Genomic DNA, 21,234 nt, shown 5'->3' with positions numbered 1-21,234 from the left:
GCTTTTTTCACCCCACATTCTCATCTCATTAAATGCCACTGTCTCACGAGGCATTTTTGTTATAAGTGTTCTCTCGCATATTACAGCGATTTACAATATGCCTGAGCTGGAAATTTCAATATACTGTTGTTGGTAACTCTTTAGGCTGTTAAAATAGTGACCATATATTTTTCAGAAATGAAGTCTGTATTTTTAACTATGATACTATTGCCCCAAGAGAGAATGATTTTGCAGCAGCATTTTAGTCAGATGCAGTAGTAACAAAATCTGAATGGAGAGAGTGTCAAGATAGTTCTTAGCTTGGTGAATATGTGTTTCTGTTCCCAGCATTGTTGACCTTGACTTGAGATGAAGGCTGCAATATGTTGTTCTCATAAGGATTTTTACAATGAGGATAGTGAATCTGAGTTAGATATTTTGTTTTTAAAAAGTACAGATAAGAACAATTTAAACTGTCATTTCTGGCAGCGGCCTGATTTTGTGTTTGGTGTCTACTAAGATGTGCAGCCCATATATACTTCTAAAAGATCAGTAAAGTTCTGTGTGTGTGTATTTATCTGTACTACTGTGATTTTGCATGAAAAACTTGGCACTCCACTCATAATGTGAGAGATGAGTAATTATCTGTTTATTTTATCTACATATTAATAGGACTTATTATTTCTATAAGACCACGTAAACAACCACAGCAGTTGTTGGAGGATTGGCATATAAAAATAATATACTTTTATGTACGTTTATTTTTGTGCTGAGGTAAAATATCTGTTTTGAAGAGTTCACTCTAGTCATTTCTTATGAATATTTATGAAGACTTTTTTTGATGGCTACAGCGTAGATGACATTGCTCTCATAGGTTAACAGTTTGTGTCCACCGCCATTTTAGACATACAGTGCTTCAGAGTTGATTCATAAAATAATACATTAAAATGAATAAAAATTACTATTCACAAAATTATCTTACATGCTGCAAGTAATTTTCTTGGCACTTTAAAACTTGACTGATCCCTAGGGGTAAATAGAAGAGTTAATGTGTTCTTGGAACAGAAGAATACAATAACTTTTATTTACATTGCATCACAAAATGGTTATTTTAATTAAAATGAACAGTGGTATCTCCAGAGACAGACATTCTCCTTTTAAATTTATTTAATCAATGATTAGCTATTATGGTTCTTCGAATTAATTAGTCATTCTTGAGCTGGAGGGAATTAAAAGAATTAAGAAATTCAGGAAGTAATAAAGTCAAAATATGAAGTTAAGGATTTATGGTCACATTTATCATCAAAATGTAACATTTAGCAATGACATTGCAAATACAATGCAAATATAATTTTTCATCTTGATAAACTCACTTTTTTGTACTCAATTTAAGCATGACTTCACAAGCTGAATTCCATATTGATGAGTCTACATTCAGATTTATTCAGTTAATAGATCATCTAGATCACATGGGTTTTAAATGGTCCGTTTAGATTTAACTTCTCTGAATGCAGACAAAATTTTTTCACAATCTAAGTGATTGTTTAGTGACATTCCGTTCGTATTACATAAAGAACATTTTACTGTTTCTGTCACTGAGAACATGATATGCATTTGACATAACATTAATTTCACGGTGTCTAAGAGGACAAAAAGGTTTGCAAATGTAAGAAAGATACAGACTGTCATCACAGCCCGTAAGGTTGTAAGGTTACCACCAAATCTTTAAGTTTTGGCATTTCATTCAGAATCTGTCTACAGATGGACTTGAAAGGCTAAATTCTTGTGCCTCACAAAAGATCTCCACCACTTTTGAATACTGCGTGAAATATATCTTTATACAGAGGAATGGACATATATAATGAACACAATTATCTTCTACTTTCTATGAGCATTTGTAGTAAAATGTCTGCCTCAAATTAACTGCACACTCTAGTGTCAAAGTGGGATAGGTACCTAAGGGAGAAAATTTGGTAAAAATGCAAAGCATACTGTTTCTAATAAAAAGTTTCAGTTGTAAAAGGTTCTGAAGGCTCTTTGTGTTCCTGGGTCTTCAAGGACAGGCCAAAGGAATAAAGCAGACCCGTTCCTGATGAAAGGCTACTCATCAGTTTCATCATACAATAAGTAAATATATTTGGTGGTTTTAAGAGGCTCCCTAGAATTTTTCTGTTTGTATTTCTGTTGTCACTGGTAAAAATCTAAGTATTTAAAGGAGAGCAACTGTCTGACCCATGCTGGGAGCTGCAAGAGGTGCCACTCCAGAGTTTCCATTGTTTGTTCTCTAAACCAGGTATATGAGCCAAACTAATTTGTTATTCTTACTTAGCCCAAATGAAACTGGTTGTAATTTTTGAAGATTTAGAAGACGTAAAGCTATTTAATACACCTAATTTTACAATTTCAGGTTATACTATATAGTGCTTGATGTTGAATATTAAACTGAAAGATTTATTAAAAAAAGGTACTGGTGACATTTCAGTGTTTGAGTATTTGTCTCGTTGTTAGGGAGGATTAGTAATTTACAGCATTTGCTACCAAAAGGCAGATCAATAATGTTGTGTGTTCTGGCCACCAGAATTTATACTACACATGTGATTATTGAGTTCTTTGTCATAAATTCAGTCTTTCATCCTGATATCTGATTGTAGCAGAATGAACAGTAAAATCCTTATCATTTATCGTGGGATGCTGTTCAAGACAGGAGACCTATTTAACCTACATACATACCCTTGGTGCCCAGGGTTTGCTTTTTGCAAAGCAGCAGCTATAAACGCTCCTGAAGATAAGATTTTTTGTATCCTGTGTGTCCTGTTGAATTAGGACTGAAAACAGAAATGCTGTTGGCAAAGCTGTCACAGTTTTTTAGTTCATTTTTGCAAATGAGTGGCCTGCAGCAGTGGGGGTTGGGCAGACCTGGAATTGGAAAGCAGGGAAGTGTCAGAGAAGCAGGCACATCCCTGCATCACTATTACAAATGTAATTCATGAAATATCTTTTCTTCTCCACCTCTCTGCTGTGTGTAACTGACCATTGTCTGTCACAGCTACATGTGGTACAGAGGTGGGAGGAACACTCAGAGTTACAGATTGGAACAGAGCATTTTAACCGGCTAAAAAAACCCTCAGTGATTGTTATTTTTCCTTCCTTGACAGAAAGGTTTCTGACCTAACATACTTGGCCTAGATGATCTTGCTTGTCACTGTCTGTCCTTTCATTTCTCAAAACAGGGTGCTCAACCCAGTTGGGGTCATCGTCTTGATTTCTCTTGATTAATCTTCCATCACAAAACAACCTTGTGATGGAAGTAACCAGGCATGTAGGGGGGGCATGGGGGTGGGAAATGTCTCAGAACCCAGAGACCTCCTCCCTGCTTAGGGAGAGGTTCGAGAGTATATGACCTTACTCTTTCTCCTCTCCCTCTGGGAAATCTCTGTTCTAGATCCCCAGATGAGCCATCTCTATCTTTGGGAGCAACCTGGTAACTGCATTTTCTGGCATTAGGGAAGAGAATCTTAGCATTTCAGGATGACCTGAAGTCCTGTTTAATACCCTGGAAAGCTCATCTAGTAGGAGAGTCCTGGAAGGATTCCTCACTGCTAGACAGCAGGTACTTGTGCAAGCAGTGTTTGGAGGGCAGGGGAGAGTGGTCTAGAGCTGTGCATGGAGAAAGCTGTGCGAGGAAAGCACCCTGAAGACCCAGGTAGTGGCAGAGAGATAGGGACCAGTGGAGTGACAATGAGGACTTTATCATTTGTTGAACAGATCAGAGACTTTATGTCTCTGTCGCCCAGAGGTTGTTGTGTGGATTCCCCAGCTCTAATAGAGTTTGATACAGAGTCATCATTTCTTCTAAATATTAACCTGTGCATCTTCTGTTAATGCAGATGTTAAACAGTTACTAGATGTCTGGTTGGATATTTAGTTTGTGAGACAAAATGAGTTCCAGCAATCCCCTGCTAGCAGATAAGAAATCATCAGAAAATGTAGCATTTACAAAATGTAATAGTTGAAGAAAACAAAATACTGGAGATAAATCATAATGTGACTAAGCTATGAGAGTTGGAGCTGCTTGATTTCTTTCTTTTTAAAGAAAGTACTTTTGGTCAAATAGACTATAATAGATCTGATGAAAGAGAATTTCTGAAAGAAATAACTGCTGCCACTCTACTTAGGTTAGACTGCAATAGTGAATGACATTAGTAATTGTTTTCTATTTCTGAACACACAGGAGACTTAGAGCACCATTGCAGTCCTTATGAAATCTGTTTCTTTCCGTTTATTCATTAGTAAATATTAGCTCATGAAGGCTGTTAAATATCTCTCCTTTTCAGTCATCTGATTTGCTACTTGTGAAATGGCAGTTTACATTGTCTGGACCCAGCAATTCCATCAATGTTATCATCCAAGTGCAAGCAGCCAGTGAATTTTTAGAGGCTGTCTCAGATAGGCCTGTGTATGGGAGTCTGCTCTTATCCTCTGCTAATAAATGCTTCATCTTTGCTTGTAATTGTGGCAGAATGGAAATGGTGCTTAGGAGCCTGGCTGTGAGATTGCAGCAAATGGCTGCAACCTATGTTTAATGTAGTGACACTAATGAATTCTGAGAATTAATTTTCAGCTAAGAAAGCATGATGAAAGATACTAGAATTTCAAATTAGGTAATGGATTGACTTTCGTTAAGGCAAACATGTACAATATTTGTTTCCTTTTCAATCTATACTTAGCCTTCCTGTTATTTTAGATTCAAAAAATAGCAGACCAAATATATTTTCATTATACTTTATTTGAAACCCATCTTGTACTAGATTTGCTAGTCAATTTGCTCAGTTCAAACTAATGCACTACTTTTTTTTTTTTTTTTTTTTAAATTTCTTTAGACCAAACAAATTGGCTGAATTTGCAGGTGCAGCACATTTACTGGTTTTATGAGTAATTGCAGCATGGTTGATGTTTGACAGTGCCTAAGCTAACTGTCCAAATTGGTCTTAAATGAATGCTCAGATGAGCAGCTGAAGAGCTGAAGATATTTTAGTTTTCTCCTTTCCTCAGAAGCCAATCCTTCAGTGATAAGACTTCTTAATGTTGTTTTTTTACTTGCACAACACACGCACTGATTGCAGAATATTTTCTGATAAGTGAAATTGTAAAAGCTGTTTTGTTATTGTACTCTTCCAAATGTTTATATCACTGAATTTTTGTATATTACTTCTCAATTTCTCTTTTCTGGCCTGTGTGTTAGGTATATCTCCTGACTGAATTTACTGGCAACTCTGAACTCAGACGTCCATATGATTAACTTTTCCCCATATTATATTTCTAATCAGGGTGCAGATCAGTAGAAGACTCTGTGATAATGCTCATCTTTGTGCAGGCTTTAGCACTGTAAGAGCTGATATTCTATTTGTTTTTCCCAAAGAGTGTTACAGTGTCAATTCTGCTTCCAGTGAAGGAGATGATACCTTTCTGAGCACTTGCAGTGACACTGGCAGTCTGATGCGTCATTCTTCATTAGCACATAGGTAGTGGCCCAGGGACCCTTATTTTACAGATGATGTTGAATAAGTACTGCAGCAGCAGCAGGCATTCATGTTGCACTAAAAGCAACACAGTTGAAATGACAGTGTGTAGAAGCAGAGCATGTAAGTACACCTCAGAATATTAATGGATCTTATCTACATAGAGAGGAATTAGGACAAAGGAATATACACCAAGAGGAGAAACATAAGGACAATCTTTTCAGTGTCACATGACAGCTCTCCATCCTGCCTTCCATTACAGCAGGCCTGGTGATACATCGAATGGGCACTGAGTATTTGAATACACACTGAGCCCACAGTACCTACTGTGACTAAGCTGCAAGCTGGTTACCACATTTGAAACATCGTAAGGAGTAATTTCTGGAAGTCACCGTGTCAACACTTTAGAGCTAAAGGAGAGTGTATGTGCCATACGCAGTTGAATTCCCTATGGCCTGCTGTGTTCCTAAAGTGCTAGGAACTTGCTGTTTAACTTGATGGATTAAACCAACCTCAGTGGAACTGTACATTCTCCTGTCAGTCTCTCCCCTGAAATGAAGTAGAAGTACTTACACACAAAGTTACAGGCATGAATGTAAGCAGCTTTCCCTCACTCTTGCACGGCTGTTAGTTATGAGCTCTCTGCTATGTTGTGTCATCTCACTAACCATCTGAAAGGGCTCTTTTCTTCCACAGGCACAAACTTGGCACAATAGTAGGTTTGCTGTGTCTGAGCTTGGAACAGAGTTTGATCACAGAATCGTGTTGATATGTCTTGTGTCACTACCTTGGTCATCCTGTCATTTAACAAACTTTTAGTTGCATGTCAAGTGAAATCCTAAGTGACCACAGGTTGCAGAAGTACCCTACTACCAGAGAACAAAGGCTGCATATAGATGAAACAATAGATAAACATCAATAGTTGCAAAGGTGAAGAGTAGCATGCACACAAAGTGATAGTCAGTGGGGCAGGACTATACAACGAAAGCAAAGGTAATCCTAAAGTAGACTTCAAGATCACCTCCGTCACAGAACTTACCTATGCTCATTAAAACACCTAAACAGCTCACAGTTCAGTTATGTAATAGAGAAGCTAAGAATTTTTTCTCCAAAATGTTTTTCTTCTGTCTCTTCTTGTTGGGGTTCCTTAATGAATACAGTATCCTGGACATTTGGATGTTTCACCTAGGGGCCATCTATATAGAAAAAATAGAGTGTGTCTAGAAGTACATTGTTCCAGAGCTCATAATAACTACATGCCACTAGGTCAAAGGTCTGTATGTTATTCACACTTTCAATAAACGCAAGATATCCTGTGTGATTTATTGAAAAGAATCCATTTAAACTCTAATGTTATTATCTGAAAAGCAACTGCTTCTTGTGATAGGACAAAGGGTAATGATTTTAAACTAAAAGAGAGTAGATTCAGACTAGATACTGAGAAGATGTTTTATCTGTTGAAGGTGGTGCAACACTTGAACAGGTTGCCCAGAGAGGTGGTAGATGCCCCATCCCTGGAAACATTCAAAGTCAGGTTGAACAGACCTCTGAGCAACCTGATGTAGTTGAAGATGTCCCTATGCATTGCAGGAGATTGGACTAGGTGCCCTTGAAAAGTCCCTTCCAACAGAAACTATTCTATGACATAGGCTTGCTTGGATTCAGTTATAGTACTGAAAAATTCCTTATGTAATCAAGTTCAAGAGAAAATTTATGTATTAACAATATAACATAAATACTGTAAATTTGTAATTATTGACAGAATGGTAAAAATCATGAGTGCATGAGCTTTTCAGACTGAAATCTCAACTTCGGATACTTACCATCAGTCTGTGATTTTGTGTACTGCATAGCTTCTGTTATTCTGTTCTCTTTTCCCCTGCCTTCCTGATTAATGTTGTCTTTCTTTCCAAATGCTTTTTTCCTTTTTCTCGGGAAACATGAATTTGAACAGGATTGGCATAGACCATATTGTCTGTGTGGTTGTATTGACTTTTAAAAGCCCCAGATTACAAAAAGGAAAAGAAGTAGGGGGGATTGTCAGAACCTGTTCAAGGCTAATGATGGATCTTTTCATGGAGGGGAAGGACTGGTATTTATAGCCTTGCGCTCAGAGGGATGGAGATAAACCAGGTTGTGTTACTTTAGTGTTTCAATCAGGAGGCTGCAGTTCAAGCCTATAGCAAAATTCACCAAAAATAGTTCCAAAACTGGTAACACATTCTACAGGCTTTCTTTTCTGGACCTGGTGTACCAAGAAGAGGTTGGCAAAGTGATTTTCAGGAACCTAAATTATTGAAGTTGTGTTCAAAGATATTTCAGGAGCATTTTAAGACCAGAATTTAGGCTTCAGTAAAGTCTTTGAGGTGAGGCTAAACTTTAATAATTTGCTAATGTGTTTGGTAGTATTTTAAATCAAATAATTTGTATTTTTTAATGTAGTATAAATTTTGTACATTGTTATTGATATTACTAGAATAGAAATTCTAAAAGATATTAGTTTCATTGAAGTGTTTGCTAAAATGGTAGTCTTTATTTATGATATTTGGATCTGCAAATGAAATACTTTAGGTATATCACTTAATATCAGCAAATCTAAGAAATAATTGTGAAGTATGTAATATAAATGCGTCTCATCAAATAAGTTCATTTTGAGCTATAATTTCCTGATAGGTACTAGAAGGTCTGATCCTGTTAGACCATTCTTCTATTTGAATGGTATTATTTCAGCTTTATTATACAGAAAATAATTCAACCTGAGTGATGGCTTCTTCAGTTTTGACTGTTGGTTACATAAATTAGCATGGTACTTTATTTTATGCTAATGTAATAGGATGTATTTCTTTACTCATTACTGGTTCACCTGTTCCCATCACAGACAGCACTTTGATACTCTGACTAGCATTTAATTCTGACTGATTCCTTTCTTTTCCATACTGAATCATACAGGCTTGCTGAATTTTGTGTAGTTATGCTAACGCTTGTCATTGCAATATGGATTATCTACCTGTAGCATTCATTTAAAAACCAAGGCTCTATATTAAATTGTTCTGATTACTGTTGTATCACAGGTTTCAGTCATGGTTTTTAATAGGCTGTATCCTACAGTTCGTAATCAAACTCTCATTGGAGAATAGAGAGAAAATTAGAGTGAATAAAGTATTGTCTATTCATCTTAGATTAAGTTTTATGTCTATTAACTGTACAGCACTTACAAGATAGGATGCCATTTTTTCCTAGTAACCTAGTTACAGTTAAAAAGAGGGATTAAATAAGCTCAAATCTGTAGCCTTTATGCTAGTACACTTGTAGGGTGAATTCACTTAGCTAAATATTTTATGCCAGATTTATTGCAATGTAGGGGAAGAGACTTTTTACATATTGAGGAACTCAGGTTTGTGGAAAAAGAAACTACTGTGCAATAACAGCCACACAGTAAGCTGACCCAAATCATGCTGTAATGAAATAACATCATTGCCTGAGACCCCTATTTCTCTGTCACAGGTGTCTAATTAAAGATTTTGAAAAGCGTCCTTCAGTTACCCATCTTTTGGAGCATCCATTTATTAAACAAGTACATGGTAAAGACATGGCTCTGCGAAAACAGCTGGCTGAGCTCATCCAAGAACAACAGCAGCTGGGCTCCATAGCCAAAACAAGGTACTGTACTGTACAAGGTACTGTATGTACCAACATCCATGCTACAACCTTCCTTCCCCACACTAATCCTGTGAGCACAAATTGAAACTTCCAATGCACAGACATTTACTGTTTCAAATGATCATATTAATGCATTGACTAGCAGTATTATTAGCAGCAAGTGCTGCTTGCCATTTAAATGCAAAAGTTGTGTTTTCCCTTTGATACTTCTTAAAGCTATAGTTTGATCAGCCATAATGCAACCTACTCCTTTGCATTCTTACTCCCACTGAACTCTGTTCTGTAAGAGTTCTCTTTTGGCTCAGTCAGAGATGCTAATAATTTCAGAATGTTCTGGTTTGTGGAAGTATGTATTGGCATGAAAAATTATATTGTACTTTGGTAACAGATCTTTGAAAAACACAACTGTATTCACGTGACTACTAGAAAAGGTTAAGAACACTAAAGATTGCTGTTTGATTAGATGCTATTAGTAAGAAGGCTGTTTAGTACTTAAAGTAATTGCTTTGTCTGTAGTTTAATAATAGCTGCTATTTTTCATTCAGCCTAGTTATTTACTTTAAAATGTGCTTAGAAAGCAATGCATGTTTATCAGCAGCAGTGGGATCTTTTACTTTTGAGGCTGATTGTAAATATGTCATACTTTAGTTGTTGTCCAGAGGGTGGCAGAATTTCACTGTTTCAAAAGAATTAAATGCAAATGATCACACTGTCCCAAGCTCAGCAATCATTCTGTAATATGAAATTTGTCTAGAGTTAGATGTGCTCTGGCCCATTTTTATAAACAAACACCTACTAATGCTGATGAAGAAAATTAAATGTCATGATTCATAAGTCATAAACATGTATATACTTACATGCCATAAGACTTTGTAGCTTAAATGCTAAAAGCCCAAACAAAAATGTAGAAGTTAAAGGTATAGCTGTAAGTACAGTTTCAAGGTGAATTTGACTTCTGTGGGTGGGGTTTTTGGTGGTTGGTTTGGTTAGTTTTGTGGGGGTGTTTGTTGTTGGGGGTTTTCCTTTGTTTGTTTGTTTGTTTTCTGGAAAAACATACCAAGAACTGCTCACTGTGGGTGAGGGAGCTATGCCAGTGTTACAGTGGAAGTTTCTGTTTTATCTGACCTCCTAAACATAGCTCCCCCATGTAGCATCTCATAGATCATGTTGCCTGCAGCTATACTGTGGCTGGCCCAAAAGGTATGGGAATTTTTCCAGCTGTTGACCAAATTGCAGATATAGACAGAGTGAAATGATTCTTGTGCTAAGAGGAGCTCTGAAACGGATTTGTCATGGTATTCCAGTACATTCTTCTAGGATTGAGCTCCATAATGTGGAGTGACAAAGAGTCAAGACCAAGACATTTCTTTTCTGAAGCCTTTGCATGTATTAACTGAGAGTGCTGACAGACAAGCTTCTGCACCTTATGCATGACTGGAATGTAGGAAGGATTTTACTTCCCAGCACCCTCAGTATGAATCACCTAAGGGAGTTTAACTCCTTGTCCATCCTGTAGCACCTAACCCTACTTAAATATTTTGTTTGAAAACAAAAATCTTTCTGATTGTTTTAGCATTATACTACTATGGTGTCCTTACTTGTTCTGTGAAGCACCAGCCCACTGTGATCAGGGCTGAGAGCATGATCTGTGAGGACAAAAATTTAGTGATCATTTACCATTGAAATGGACAACATGTTGTCCAGAATGATTTTCTGAAGATTTGAAACTTGATCAAATTTATATAAACTTTAATGGGATAGCAAAAGCATATCCCTGCAAAATATCAACTCTGTTGGCCAGACAGTTAATACTGGACTACAAACATAAGATTATTACAAAAGAACCAACCACCAAGAGCTTCTAATTATGATTTTCCCCGGAGGACAGACATAGCCTCATAATAGTAAAAAGCTTGGCTCTGTAATAGGGATATTGTACCCCCTAGGAAAATTGTTACCAATTAAAAGCCTTAAAACCTCTGTAATGCTTTTATAACATAATTTTCAATACAGAATATGACATGCAGAAGAATATATGACCAGATGGTACTGTAAAAAATTGACTGGCATTCATTTGTAGTGATCTGTAGAAGTCATCTGAATGTATAGTCATCACTTCAAAGTAAATAGGCCAATTCAAACCCATGTTAAGTAAAATGTTTCTATTATACCATTGAATATATGTGCACGTTTTCTCTGTTTATTGATGCACCCATGATAGGTACAATGAAATGTACATTAGTTTCCTGGTTTTCAGACATAAAGAAGAATAGACACCCTTTTTTAGGAGTACAGCAACACTACAGATCAATCATTGAAAAGATAAATAAAAGAAAATGTTCTCAGAGCACAGGCTGAAAAGTTCCAGAAATGGGAAAATCATCAGAATAGGTTAACAGCACTTCTTTGAGGGAAGCCAGGGAGTTACTGGTGATGACAACTGATCAGGAGGCATCTGTGTTTTGTCTTATATGAAAGTCTTCCAGGATCAGTGGTTTGGATTTGCATCTTTTGATTCTGTACTGACTCAGCACCTGTGGCGTTTTTCATAGGGTTCTCTTTCCAATAGTCATGCCAGTTTTGCCTATTTTGACGCATCACTTAAGGTCATTGTGCCTAAGAACAAGCCTGCAGACTAGAAAGTCAGTACTAATGATTTAGAGCATATGATGGAGAGACATGGAGAGCTGATCTAGCAGTACACTGCTAATGAGAACTGGCTTCTTTCATTTTCCCACAGCTCCCAGGAACAAGCTCATGATGCTGTTTTTATTGCAGCTTCAGTGATTGTCAAAAACCTCCTGAGCTCGAACTTCTACAGTAAGAGAAAATAACTAAGCCAGCAGAAACACACAAATCATTTTCTACTCTATTAGTGATTGCAGAGAGGTGCCTCAGGTGATATAGCTGAATTGAAGGAGGGAACACTTCACATGACCATTAATAAGGGGAAGAGTGGCAAAAAAAAGCAAGCTGTCCCCTTTTGGCAGGATCATCTGGGATGACCCCTGGAGTCACAGACTGAAACATCTCCTTATTTTAGTTTCTTTCATTCTTCTTTTGTAGACTTCGTAGTGTGCAGTATAGCTAGGCTTCAGCACATTTCTTCAGGCCTCTGAACTGAAGGGGCACTTTGCTGGCCTTGAGCTCAGGGGAGTCTGCTAACACAAACATTTGTTGCTATCATCTGTTTGTTGCTGACAAACATATATTGTCACTTTTCCGTGAGGCAACTTACTAGGGAATTTTATATTCTGTAAATTCCTTTAGGTTAAAAACGAAAAATAAAATGTTTATGCTAGTAAAAGACTATTTTTAAAATTAAAAATGGCATTAACAATTCTTCTTGCTTTTTTTTGGTGAAAAAGATACTCTTTGAAACTTCTCCACCAGCTCTATTTTTCTGTAAATTATTTACATCAGTGAGATGCAGACATCTTCTATCCTTATGCAAATAGGTATTTCCAGTTTCAGAAAAAACAGCCAGAATACCTCTTTTTCCATACTTGTAATGAGAAAGAAGATTCTTTTTTTCATCTGTTGGCATCTTTTTAGACTGAAATCCTTGAGTTCTGCCATTTCAGCATTAACACTTCACTCCTGCAATGCCTGTTTCTTATACTCTCATGGGGAAAAACTTGGTGAGGAAGTCCAATGTCACAGCTGTGTAAGGATGAGCTCCAGGTATTATCTTTCTTATCCATATCCCTTTTATACACTATCAGTTAACTGTGTGTGTGTTTCCTAACAGTACCAGGGCATAATTGCTAATTAGCAACAATACACTTTTCATTAACGGCTTTGACATAGAAACAATTATATGAAGTTAATTCTAAGAAACTTATTCAGTGTTAAATAGTCCTCTAGTTCTATTCTTGTAAAAGTTCTTCAATCCTTGAAAAATAGAGGTTAGTACATCAGAAGAGTGCTTCACATATACTCATTCCAGCTATGCTGAATTTTTCTTCCCCATCTATTCTAAGGTTAAATACATCGTTACTTTTTAACACATGGATACTGATTTCTAGTTGGTCTTAGGAGTCATAGCATCTCTTATTCCCGTCAATATATAGCTGCTTCTAGGCAGGAAGCATTTCTTAAAATCAGAGAGGATGCTGTCACAGGCTCTCACTCATTTTTTCCTGTTTTTTTCTGGTTGTATTTTTTCTTTAATTTACCAATTCTATATTCACACAAAGACTGTGAGATGGTTGTTCAAATAGTGTCCTGATGCATGATAACATTGTGAGAACAAGAAATGTCTTTCATTCCTGAAGACTTGTACCTCATGTAACATTAAACTGGAGAATGGGAGAAAAATAAGGAATCTAAGTTACAGTGAGGTGTGGACAATAGAACATGCAAACATTGGTCAGGAATGATAAGCAGAACTATAAAAATATTCTTGTTACAGTAATAATAACTGAGTATTGATAAGACACAGTGTGTCTGAGTGTGACTAATGCTGTATTCTCTAACTAAAAAGGGTACACATGTCAAGTCAACCATAAACTTGCTATATTTCAGAAATAAGTTCTTCAAGATAGAAATTTGTGTGATTGCATGTCAGTAAAATACCAAGAATGTTTAGGCACCCTCTGAATTACAACACAAAAACATGGTAGAGGTTTATGTTCTGTTCCTCATTCTTTCTCTGAATTGCTGTGTAACCTCTGTTCTATCACTTGCCATCAATATTTCTCTGTTCCTTCACTTATGAAATGGCTGCTAATAGCTTTACTCAATATATTATATGTACAAAAAATAGACAGTGGTTTGTCTGAGGCAAGAACTTTATCTTTTACTTGTTCTATAAAGCTGTAATATACCTTTGGTCACTGTAAACCTGTTGTTGAAGAGAAACATTCGTGGTGCCTGAAGCTCTAGCCATTTTAATTTTCATTCTTTTTGCCCGTAGATTCTGAGGAGACTCTGGGAAGGCTCTAGGCAAAGATTATGGATATTGTTAGTTTTCACTTAACAGTAAACATTCACTCTGTGTAGGCTATATTTTTGTTAAACAGTGTTTGTGTTTGATAATCCATTAAGGGAGATTATGAGAGAGCTGCTCACTTTCCAAATATGCGTTTTGATCTCTTGAACTCATTCGCGTGGTCTGTTGCCTTTTTGATTTGTAGCGCAAGAAATTCCAACGTCGAGGCTGATTGCCAGCCTGCTGAAGGAAAAAGTTGGAAGAGATTTAGTCTCTTTCCTAGTATTGCTAAATGTTAAATGACTCCTTGTGCTGTCTACACTGGCAAAAGGCACTGCAAAAAGCAGGCATATTCTTTGGTGTTTAATTTATAAACTTTTGAAGCCTTTTAAGCTAGGAAGTATATCAAGTTCCATAAATAATGCTTAAAAATACAATGGAACTTGTCATAGAGACATCTTGCATCCTTTAGGATGACTTTCTCCATTTTATTCCATTAAAAAACCCAAAACCTAAAATGTTTTTGTGGCTTATGAGTAGAAGTAATGGAAAACTGTAAGATTTTTAATCTAACTGAAGGCCTTGAAAAGTACTGACCATCAGCAAAAGGGAATGAAAATAAAATGTTCTGGGTTTTTCTTTTCCCATTTGAATGTACATCAATTAAGAAATTACTTATTTATGCTCAGTCTTAAAATAACAAATTGTTTTATCCAGAATAACATGGAGGGGAAAATCTGAAGAAGAAAAGTCACAACAGCATGTGAGATGGAAAAACTCAAAGGTAGTAACAGATCTATTAGCTGCCTTTGGACTGTGGTGGAGAAGCAGAACACCAAGGAGGAAAATACATGATTAAAACCTTAGAACTGGAGACAGGGAAGAAGAATCTTCAGAGAACACATTCTAAAAATTTTGCCCTTGGTAATATTCTTTGAAGCCATCTTTCAATATTTTAGATACTGTGGGTTCCCATGTGGCATTTGGCTGCTCTTTCAAAGGTGTTAATGTGGGGCAGCCTCATGAAATGCAGTAGACAAGTCTATATTAATTTCAAAGTAACAAAAATATTTAGTAATTACCAGTTGGCATCTACTTTTATTATGTAAACCCTGTCTATCAAATGTCGCTGGAGTAGAAGTTGAGCAAAACCATGGTCTTCTGTATTTCCTCAAGTGACTAATAACTCCTGTTGTAAAAAGTCTATAGTGATTTGATGTTTGAAAGTTAATGTTTATCAGTTATTGAATGGTTTTGGTTACATGGTTCAAAGTGGCAGCTTCTCAATTATCGGCAGCTTTGAAGAGACCAACTCCAGACATGGCTCATTCTTCTCTTGAATGTTTTTCTACAAATTGGGTTCTTATGTTCCTGTCTGTAAATAGGCTTCTTCATAGGAATCAGAAAAGGTCTTCTACTGACCTCTGGTTTTAGTTTTTAAAGGAATGAAAAATTTCAGCATTTTCATGGATATGGTTTCAAAGAAGTTTGAGGTAGACAGTAAAGAGTTCAGGGTTTACAGTTCTGGGTGATTCTGGGTCGGTGTGCTGCTGCTGGTCTCAATTTAAAAGTTTGTTTTTGTAATGGGGAACAGACAGGTGTGAAACCTTGCATTTTGAAGGATAAAATGTAAATCTGTACATCAGGAAGAATCAAACTTGAAGAAGCCTAGGGGGAAAGAAAAAAGGAATCTAAGCATTTAATAGTTTGAGAAGGCCAGGTATGTTCAGGCTACCTTGTCAGATATTAGGATGAGGCTACAATGTCTTGGCAGCTTCCCCCTTCTTATTAGCCAGCTGGATTACAGCAGCAGTCCATCCAAGGAAGTAATTCTTACAACCAGATATCTAGCTTCTCTGCCAGCTCAGATTTAGTTTTGAAAGCAATTAACTGCAAGAAACTTGATTGCATCCAGCCAGTAATTTCCTTTGGACTCGGAGTTAATAACAGAAACAGAACCAGAAATAGTCCTCTGATGCTACACACAGTGTAATTTAATGCAATTTTTCCAGCCTTCATCTATATGAATATTAGGCAAATGAATTTAAAACTCTTTTTTCCTTTTTTTATTATTTTTTTTCTAAATCACAAAGCTACTGTGGCTCCCCCAAAGTGACCCTTCTTCTAATTATAGTGTATGTGTTTTTACTGGAGTTACAAAGATTTTTGCTATAGCTGCAGCATTCATATTGTAATTAAGGCTATGTCAGTGTCTCTATTATGACCATGCTTCAACAAATTACTCCAGGGTGAAACTTGATGTTCAGGGGCAAAATTCAGTCTTTGCAATGCATGGGAAATAGGTTGTGTATCTCTGTGTGGCAGTAGCACATTCTACCTTTTTTTCTTTTTCATTGTGTTGAGTATTTTTCTTGTAAATCCCAGGAATTAATTTTAAAATTGCCAATAATATAAAGAAGGACAAGTACAGAAACAATTGTTCCTATGTGAGTCCTAGAAAAAAACCCGAACAGTAAACATGAATGCTTACCTGCACCAGGAGAGCAAAGTAAAGGCCCTAATAATGCTAGGGATGGAGAGGAGAGAGATCAGAGAGGCAGCTTCCCCATGAATGCAAAAATTCTTGGCCTGTGTTGTTTTGTTGCTCAGGTTGGACCTGTCAGCAAGACGATGTTTCAATCTGGAAGTCTGTGTGGTCCATCTAGCTTTTTCTTTCCCATCATGAGCTTAATAGCGGGGATATATGAGTGTATAGCTGTTTACAGTGCACTTCTATTGCTGTGACTGGTGTCTAATACAAAAAGAGGTTACTTTCTTTCAAACTGTTTCTTTCCCACAAGTAGAACAAATTAATACTTCCTGCCATCTTCATGGAATTGTTCTCCCCAGGGAGAAATGCTTCTCGCCTTTTGCTCCTCCTCCAAAATCCAAGAAAACTGTCCCTTCCAGCTATTCCTGCCTGTAGAAAAAGGCAAAGGGAAGGTACTTGGGAGGATAGACTTTTTCAACAGGCATTGCTCATCACTAGATTTCTGGAACAAACCTTATGCTGTGCTTCAGGTCCCTTCCAACCCAAACCATTATGTGATTCTATAACAAAGTTAGGTGCCTTGAGTGACTGCCCCTCTATGCCAGTTCTTTAACAGTGAAGAGACTACGTCTTCCAGGGATTGATTCAGAACATTGCTGGAAACTTAAGGCAAATATAGCATCTTTGATTTTCCTTTGTCTTAGAACTTGTACTGAAAAAATGGCTGATAATTCTACTTTTTACGGAAAAAACATACTGAGACTTATTTCCCTAATTAAGAGTGTTTCCTTCTGCTTTTTTTAGAATTTTTTTATTATATTTTAAAAGCAGATTATATTTCTGATGTAAAGTCGTGGAAATAATTAAAGGTTACTGTTTGTGTTTTTCCTTTTCCACTCTGTCAATGCATCTGCAGGACATAGGGTCAGTAGAAAACTGATGAGACCAGCAGGAGATTTGAAGCTAATGTGATGTTATGCTCCTAATATCCTCTTCCTAATCATGTACTTAGAAAAATGACTTAAGCACAAGAAAATATGTGCTCAAAGGTGTATATGTTTTACTTATGTTTGACTAAAACTAGTTTCCTTATTTATTTACATAGTGTTAAAAGGAACCCTTTCCAATAAAAAAGATTGATTTGTTTATCACTTAAGGAGAACAAACAGCAGGAGTTTAATACACAATCAGATAGCAGATTAGTTTACAAAGCCATTCTGCAATTAGACATGCTTAGGTTTGAATGTGCCTCCTTATCCCTCCTCCTCGCACCTCTGGTAGATACGTCCATACTTGCAGCTTGTTGCAATTCAATATTATGTCTGTGATGTTTTGCTCCAGGAAGAAAAAACTTCACAGATGAGTTATATTAGCTATTGCTTTTTTGGTTACATCTCCATGAAGGGAAGCAACTGTTCAACTGTTTGCTTCATTTGTAAACCAGGGAGTGCTCCCATCTCTAAATGATTTAAATCATTTACAACAGCATTTTTCTGTAAAGTAAGAGGTTGAATTCCGGTTTGAAAGGGAAAAAACAGTTAAGAAAACCCAGTAGTACATTAGGCTACTTACATGCATACCTACTCCTTCAAGGATCTGGCTTGTTAGCAAAGTGTAATGTTCTTGCATATAGTGACTTTTAAAAAAAAAAAAAAAAAAAAAAAAGAAAACACAACCTAATCAAGAGCATAAAATGGAAAATTTAATTGAATGGAACTTTGAACAAATTAAAATGATTGCCGTGCTACCCACAGGAAATAATACCCACTGTAACAATTTTTCTTTCATAGCTTATTATTTGTGTTGTTGTGTCCTTCTTTCATTTCTTCATATGTACAATATCAATCAAACTACCATGTCTGGGAATGTAGTGGGACTGTCAGCAAAACCTGCTGTCTTCCGCTGTTTCGTTTTCTAGCTGACGAAAGAGTTTGCACAGTTTTATTTAGTTATTATTCAAATAAACCATTACAGAACAGTTTTCCAGAACTCGTTGAGTAGCCAAAAGGAAAGAAGGAAAATTAATAAAAATAGAAATAAAAAAAATTATGGTCTTTAAATGTGATTTGCAATTGTCTGTGAAGCTGTACTCATGGCTAACACTCCTCTCCTTCCCCTTTGTTAAAGGCTTTCCATGCAATAATTCTTCTGATGATATAATAGCTCTTGGATATGAAAACATTCTCTTTTACTGAATGCAAGCTGACTAGCTTCAAATGTAGAAGTGTACATAAAGGGCAAAAATGCAAAAACCTCAATGTTAATTTTTGAAAGAGGATTCCAAGAGCGTATGCAGATACAATTATAGAAAAAAGACCTGCTACATCTCCATATTAACCTTGAACATTATAGATAAACTGTGTTTCCTGCACAGTTACAGTACCATTCTGTTAGTACTTGATATAAAATTTAGTGTTGTTTCGGTATGTGTGACCATGTGATTCCTACTTTCTACATGGCAACCAATGCAGAAACAATCTGTCAAGGACTGTCATTGAGGATCAATGCTAAATGTTACTCAGCAGGATGCAGACTGTATCTCAGTGGGTGTCCTTCTACTATGCTTTGATTATGTTTGTTGTAAAGAAAAGCCTAGTTGTGCTTACAGCATTTATATTTCACACCCTCTGTGGAGGACATGTTACAGCCTCTTGATTTGTTCCCATTTCAACATGATGTGTTGTTTAAAAATATATACACAGCATTTTCAAAGATTCCTTCAGTATAATCTGATTATAAAGGGGTTATGTGACAGTTTGTCTCTGCTGCTTATTGTGTGGCTTAAATCTCTGAGGACAAGCTGACTGAACATCCATACAATTTAGAGTCTGATGGCAACTGTGGTTCAAAAATGTTGGTTTGGACCAGATCTAGGGTCATCTGAGGAAGCACTTTGGCATACACCAAGGTAACAGTAAGATTTTATACTATTTATTGCTTCTTGTGGCTTCTTTAGATGACAATACTATTGACTGGTTACATGGGGGGAACATTTAATTAAACAGAGTAGTAATTTATTAACTTACACCAAGGAGGTAAGGGAAAAAGGGGAGAATATTTTTATGCTTTAGTGTCTGAGTGAAGAGTAGTAAGTCTACAGATAAATCTTTGCTGAGCATTGATAGGTAGATTATATATTGTGAAAGAGAAGGCACATATTAGAGTGGACAGCAAGCTGTGTATTGCTTTTATAAAAGGATATTGCAAGCAAAAATATGCATTTCAGAGAATGTGTCTGTTTTCTGCATGACAAAAAGTCCCTCGTGACTTCTTATTACCTCTTAATGTTTGCTGTCTTTGATACACTTTTGTAACACTGGTGCTCTACTAACAAACTTCCAGACATGAACGAATACATACTAGAAGACCTTACCATGTGGATGGAGCTGACAAGTACTCTCTAGATGATGATCTGGTAAATCTAGAAGTTCTAGATGAGGTACTGTACTGTCCTGAGTAGCAGTTTCTGACAATTGTATTTCACATTTTGCCTATTTCTGCTTTTTAGGCCTCTCTTAGCAGAATGAAAATAGTTTCTTCTTGCAAGCTTTTATCTCACCATGGAAAGGGGATTCTTCCGTGACCGATCTGCTACCATCACTTCATTAATATTCCATATAGTGGCATAAAAATAGTAGCAATGAATACTATTTTGTGGAAGAACTCAATTATGAGTGATGTTAGTTTAAATTATTTTTGTGAGTTTCCTAAAATGTGAGATTTAGTCATAAAGACCTAGGTTTATGTGATTTTATTTTTCTAAAATTGATTATTTATGTAGAATAATATGTTATCTACAGCTCTTGGATAAAAAGTGATAAAACAATATCAGTTTCCTATTTTGCTATATCACCTATATGCAGAGTATCTGTAAATTTTTGCATTGATGATTCTTAAATTACATGCCATCAAGAAAAAGACGTAATACTAAATTGTGGTAGTGTCCTGTTTAAAACAGTCTTTTACAACTACTTAAAATTTAATCCTTGAAAACTTATTATCCTTGTTTCATGGCCAAATAAAAAAATGAAATGGAAATATACTATGAAATGCAGCAATAATGTGCACATCCATTTTCTCTTCAGAAGGTTTGCTTCGCAGGCTGATATAACAAAATATGTACTAATCTTCAAAAAGGAGTTACCATTTAACTTAGTTTTATGGCATTAGCAAGAATTTTGAAAATATTTGGTTATGCGGTTTTGGCACTTGAAAAATAATTAGTAATACTTACAATAAGTATTTCTTAATCAGTGTTCTCAGTATATTTACAAAAATCTTCCTAAGGGGAAAAATATTGTATAACTATCAAACTTCTTGTAATCTTCTCAGGATACAATTATCCATCAGCTGCAAAAACGCTATGCTGACTTACAGATTTATACTTATGTTGGAGACATTTTAATAGCCTTGAATCCCTTCCAGAATCTCAACATTTATTCTCCCCAGGTAAGAGAGATTCCAAGCTGTGGACAGTAGTAACTTTACATTTTGTATTAACACCACTGGCTAAAACTCTTAAGCAATGTTGGAAGCTAGGAGTACAGACTAAACCTCAGCCTTTTCTTCTTCCAGAACAGTGTGGCTATGAATCTGTGTTGCTCTGGTTTGTTTTTTAAATTTGGTCTCATTCGATTTCATTCCTTTCTGCT

General features: G+C 36.3%; 1 protein-coding gene across 18 annotated transcripts in view; it reads left to right on the top strand.

Moving 5' to 3' along the window:
• MYO3B (myosin IIIB) overlaps nucleotides 1–21,234 on the top strand; it is a 201,511-nt gene that overhangs the window by 73,633 nt on the left and 106,644 nt on the right. For 14 of the 18 annotated variants that reach the window (XM_032693338.1, XM_032693339.1, XM_032693336.1 and 11 more), the window contains 3 exons: nucleotides 9,003–9,158; nucleotides 19,925–20,021; nucleotides 20,915–21,031. In XM_032693338.1, coding sequence (XP_032549229.1) covers nucleotides 9,003–9,158; nucleotides 19,925–20,021; nucleotides 20,915–21,031 — 370 coding nt within the window. Of the gene's footprint in view, nucleotides 1–9,002; nucleotides 9,159–14,808; nucleotides 15,274–17,498; nucleotides 17,632–19,053; nucleotides 19,126–19,924; nucleotides 20,022–20,914; nucleotides 21,032–21,234 lie in introns of those variants that run through there. The other 4 variants (XR_004358038.1, XM_032693351.1, XM_032693345.1 and 1 more) reach the window with 4 other exon arrangements.

The sequence above is a fragment of the Chiroxiphia lanceolata genome, chromosome 7 (assembly GCF_009829145.1).
Source record: "Chiroxiphia lanceolata isolate bChiLan1 chromosome 7, bChiLan1.pri, whole genome shotgun sequence".
Taxonomy (NCBI): domain Eukaryota; kingdom Metazoa; phylum Chordata; class Aves; order Passeriformes; family Pipridae; genus Chiroxiphia; species Chiroxiphia lanceolata.
Note: the sequence above shows the minus strand (reverse complement) of the source record. Positions and strands in the feature narration are given on the sequence as shown.